Source organism: Halyomorpha halys, unplaced genomic scaffold (assembly GCF_000696795.3).
Source record: "Halyomorpha halys isolate HHAL.00 unplaced genomic scaffold, Hhal_1.1 Scaffold892.1, whole genome shotgun sequence".
NCBI lineage: Eukaryota > Metazoa > Arthropoda > Insecta > Hemiptera > Pentatomidae > Halyomorpha > Halyomorpha halys.
In genome coordinates this window covers 94940-98927 of record NW_027105126.1, presented here as the reverse complement: position 1 = coordinate 98927, position 3988 = coordinate 94940, and the positions used below count along the sequence as shown (strand labels likewise).

The following is a 3988-nucleotide window of genomic DNA, read 5'->3' as shown; positions in this document are numbered from 1 at the left end:
CAAATTGACAATACCATACAGACTTTTAGCACTGATATGTTATTTATAACAATATGATTTGAAAACAATAAGTTATATTATGTTAGGTGGCCTTTTTATTTAATTACTTTAATTTGAATTAAGCATAGACCGAATGTGTTCGCTCATTAAGGTGTAAAAACTTGAGATTTCTGCGATAAAAAGTAAACATTATTTCTGGAAGAAGGACTGACTACCTTTTGTTATGAATTGCAGTTAATACAGGTAAAACATAGGAAAATATAATTTATAAAACTATTTAATGATAATTTTTCTGCTATTTTTGTACCTTTATTGACCGCTATCCGAACTATCTTTCTACAATTATCACATACGGTCAACTAATAATCTTTCAAAGAACATTATATATGATGGATTTGCTTATTTAAAATTAATACTTGTTTAAACGTTTATAATTTTTTTTGTCATACCTACTCATCTTTTGTTCGAATTGCAGCAATAATCAATACTTAAATAGTAACGCATATTAAAGAATTTAATTTTGAAAAAGAACATTTATAAGGTACTTTTGGATTTCTTCTAACAGCGTTCATATTTTCAAAAACAGATGTGCGTCTTTTCATTCCAAACTCCTTACCCATCCAAACCCATTAGTTCTTAATCAAGCATCCTTAACAATCCCTGATAATCCTCCTAGGCGTCTGAAAAGAAGATGGCCACGGGACCTTCTAATTTAAATTAATGCCTTAAGTACCTCCAATGGGTGGTTCCTTTCTAAGACTTTCAAGTATAAATGAAACACTTATAGCATTTATTATTTTGTACAGATGTAAATTACATTAAATAAATAATTAAAAAAAAAAATTTTCAAAACCAAGTTTTGACAAAAGTGGTGGATTGGACCTTAATCACTGATATCATAGAGGGTAGCAATAACACCTCCTTCCGTTTCCCCTAAAAAAAAAAAAAAAAATATGAAGGCACTGATATTCCTCTAAATATTTTTTTAAGGCCGATAAGAAGCATGTATACTAAGGGAAGATAAGAAATCAGTGGAGTCGTTTTCGTACTGATGTCTTCCATTCCCCCAAAATTAGGGACTGATAATTCTGGCAAAAAAAGTTTTAGGTATATGTCAGCACACCTAGTGATTTTTAAGTCCGCCATCTGATTCTTATCTCGGTTAAGCTAATTTAAACCTATATTTAAATTAGCTGTGTATATTATATATATATATGGTCCGTGCAAACCTTTTACATACCACCTCAGAAAGATAACATTTCAATTAAATAATAGTTATTTTTCTGTTGCTATAATAAATTGTTTTTCAGAGTTTCTCGGAGTTCAAATAATGGATATATGTTTCTGCCTAGAAAACAACGGTTTATCAAATATAGCAATACCATTAATAATTATAAAGTATAATAAAGCAGTGTACATGTGATTGAGATCGGATACGTTCGACTGTCACCGATTTTCTAATTTTTAATCTGCGGTCTCTATTCCTTTTTTTTTCTCTCCACTAGTTAATTATCAAATTCTTATATAGTTCATATTTATCCTTTTCTTATTACAAATGACACTGTAAAATTGTTAATATCAATATAAATGAACAAAATATAAGCCACTTTAGAGGAAGCCATTTTGAAAATTCCTAATTTAAGCCCTGCTAAAAGATTTAAATAAGGATAAGACCTAGCTGATATTAAAGGCCATTTAGTTTTACATTAATTTACGGAATGTAATCAAAATCATAACTGCCGCTTTTGAGAAAATAAAACAAAATTAAGGCAAGTCGATTTTAACAAAAGTGTTACTATTATGACAGTGATATACCTGCCCTAAATATGTATTTTCGTTTTTGAACATTTCGTTTTTGAGCTAGACTGTCCATTTACACATATATAAATCATTTTTTGAGAATTATTTATAAGAAAACTTTTATTTCTGTCAAAACTCGAATTCGAAATTTTTCAATACCTTATACTACATATTCCGTGTATAGGTAAGTGAAAGTAAAAGTACATAAATAGTAATTAAATCAAGACAGGACTGGATCTTCACAACATTTTTCTGAATATTCAAGTATATCAACTGTAGTTGATGCAGTTACAATTGCATAATTATGATTAGTTTCATCATTGTATAATTATAATTATTGATTATTACTGTAAAATTATGATTATTTTAATCATTGTATAATTATAATTCTTAATTATTATTGTATAATTATGATTATTTAATGTATAATTATGGTTATTTAATGTATAATTATGATTATTTTCAATAACAGAATATATAAATATAAAACCACATAAGTCCATGTAATATGTTTCCGACAAAAATCAGGTTCAAATCTTACCGTGTTAATGGAATATAGAGGAGTCCAGCAAATGAAGAACTCCAGGACTACAGCAAACAACATCTTCACTACTCTCTTCTTCTTCTTGAGAGCCTTCTCTGTATTTGAACGCCTCAGGAGGTTCGGGCTTCCTCTTCTCGAGCTGTGGTGCCACGATATCTTTTTTTGTTCTGTATTATCATTATCTGGAAGCAAAATAAATAAGAAATTTTGATATAAGTGATGTGAATTTTAGGATTATTTGGTTTGGATTGGTTATTTGGGTTACAATTTTATATCATTTATAAATTATATGACATTTTGTTTAGATTACAGAGCCTTTGTACGCATTTAGTATAACCATAATTCTTTTTTCTTATTTTACACAAATAAAAAAATAAATTGCTTGGTGCATAATATGCTCTGTATTGAGAATACTGAGCTAAGAAGAAATTAAGTGTATTGAAATATCTTCCGAACATAATAAGTTTCCGACTCACATCTATGCAGGTATAAAAAGTGTTGACCTTTCTGGGACCACTAGCGGCGGTTCAGATGGTGAAGGGACAACCACCATAGATTAGTATTGTCAATTGAATCCCATGCATAATCCAAAGAAATTCATAATCAATGTTTTGTCTATAAGCTCTTCTATATAAAATCTATCTGAATTTTAAATAACTATAATAAATTATCCCAATAAATGGCGAATACGACACATTTGGAATAAAAATAGGATGTTAAATTATACCATAGCAAGGTAGTCTGTGGTTACTGGTTTTTGATTTAAATAGACAGATAGTAGATTTCTACGAACATTAGATCAGTTCCCATAAGAAACTTATACAAGTATAGTGAAAAATACATAAATATAAGGCGAATGCGGCATCTGTAAGTATATATAAATCGTATGTACAATTTTAAACAAAAATAATTGGTATTTTTAATATAAAAGATAAATATATAAATACTAGTTTCTGATAGACAGCGTAAAGACAGAAATAAATACTTTAAACATTTTTTGAATTATGTAAGTTTTTTTTTCTCTGTACTTGTGGCACTTTTACAAGAAAAACCTAAGGAAGCGTGTTTATTTAATGTTTTGGAATGTTGAAAATGTTTCTAAATTACAATGTCCTTGAATCCCTACATGCTTCTGCAATAGTCAAGGAAGTTGATAAGAATTTCATAATAATGCAGCACGACCTTCACGTAAGATAAAAGTAAACGTGCTTTAACCATTAATTAGTAAACTACTTTGCTTTTCTTCTATCTAAACGGACCTGTTCTTAGTAAATTTACTACATGATCTCAAATTATGTAAAATATATCTCGTATACGTAGGATTTTATGAAAACTTAGTTGTGTAATTGGTACAAAACTATTTTATAAAAACTTTTCGCAATTTAATTGTTCTCATATTTGTCGGGGTTGTCTGGTCTTGGGCGATTTCTCCAGCCTGATATCTCTTTACAGAAGGCCCACGACAAGGCGTATTCATTATAAGTTAGGAACGGCCGTGCCAGAGGATGAGCCATGGAGACTGGCGAAGGTAGAAGAGGTCTAGGTGAGAGAGTCTGAGGTAGAGTAACAGTTCCAGTTGCCGAGATGAAGCGGACGGACTAGAACTGTCATGATAGGAGCCAGCTTACTAGTTGCCGAGATGAA

At 29.9% G+C, this 3988-nt stretch overlaps 1 protein-coding gene across 1 annotated transcript in view; it reads right to left on the bottom strand.

Annotated features, from left to right (window-relative positions):
- Window positions 1–3988, bottom strand: part of CCKLR-17D3 (Cholecystokinin-like receptor at 17D3) — a gene marked incomplete at its 5' end in the record, with an annotated part of 26021 nt that overhangs the window by 14093 nt on the left and 7940 nt on the right. The window contains 1 exon segment of the mRNA XM_067048642.1: window positions 2342–2526. Within this exon segment, the coding sequence (XP_066904743.1) occupies window positions 2342–2526 (185 nt within the window).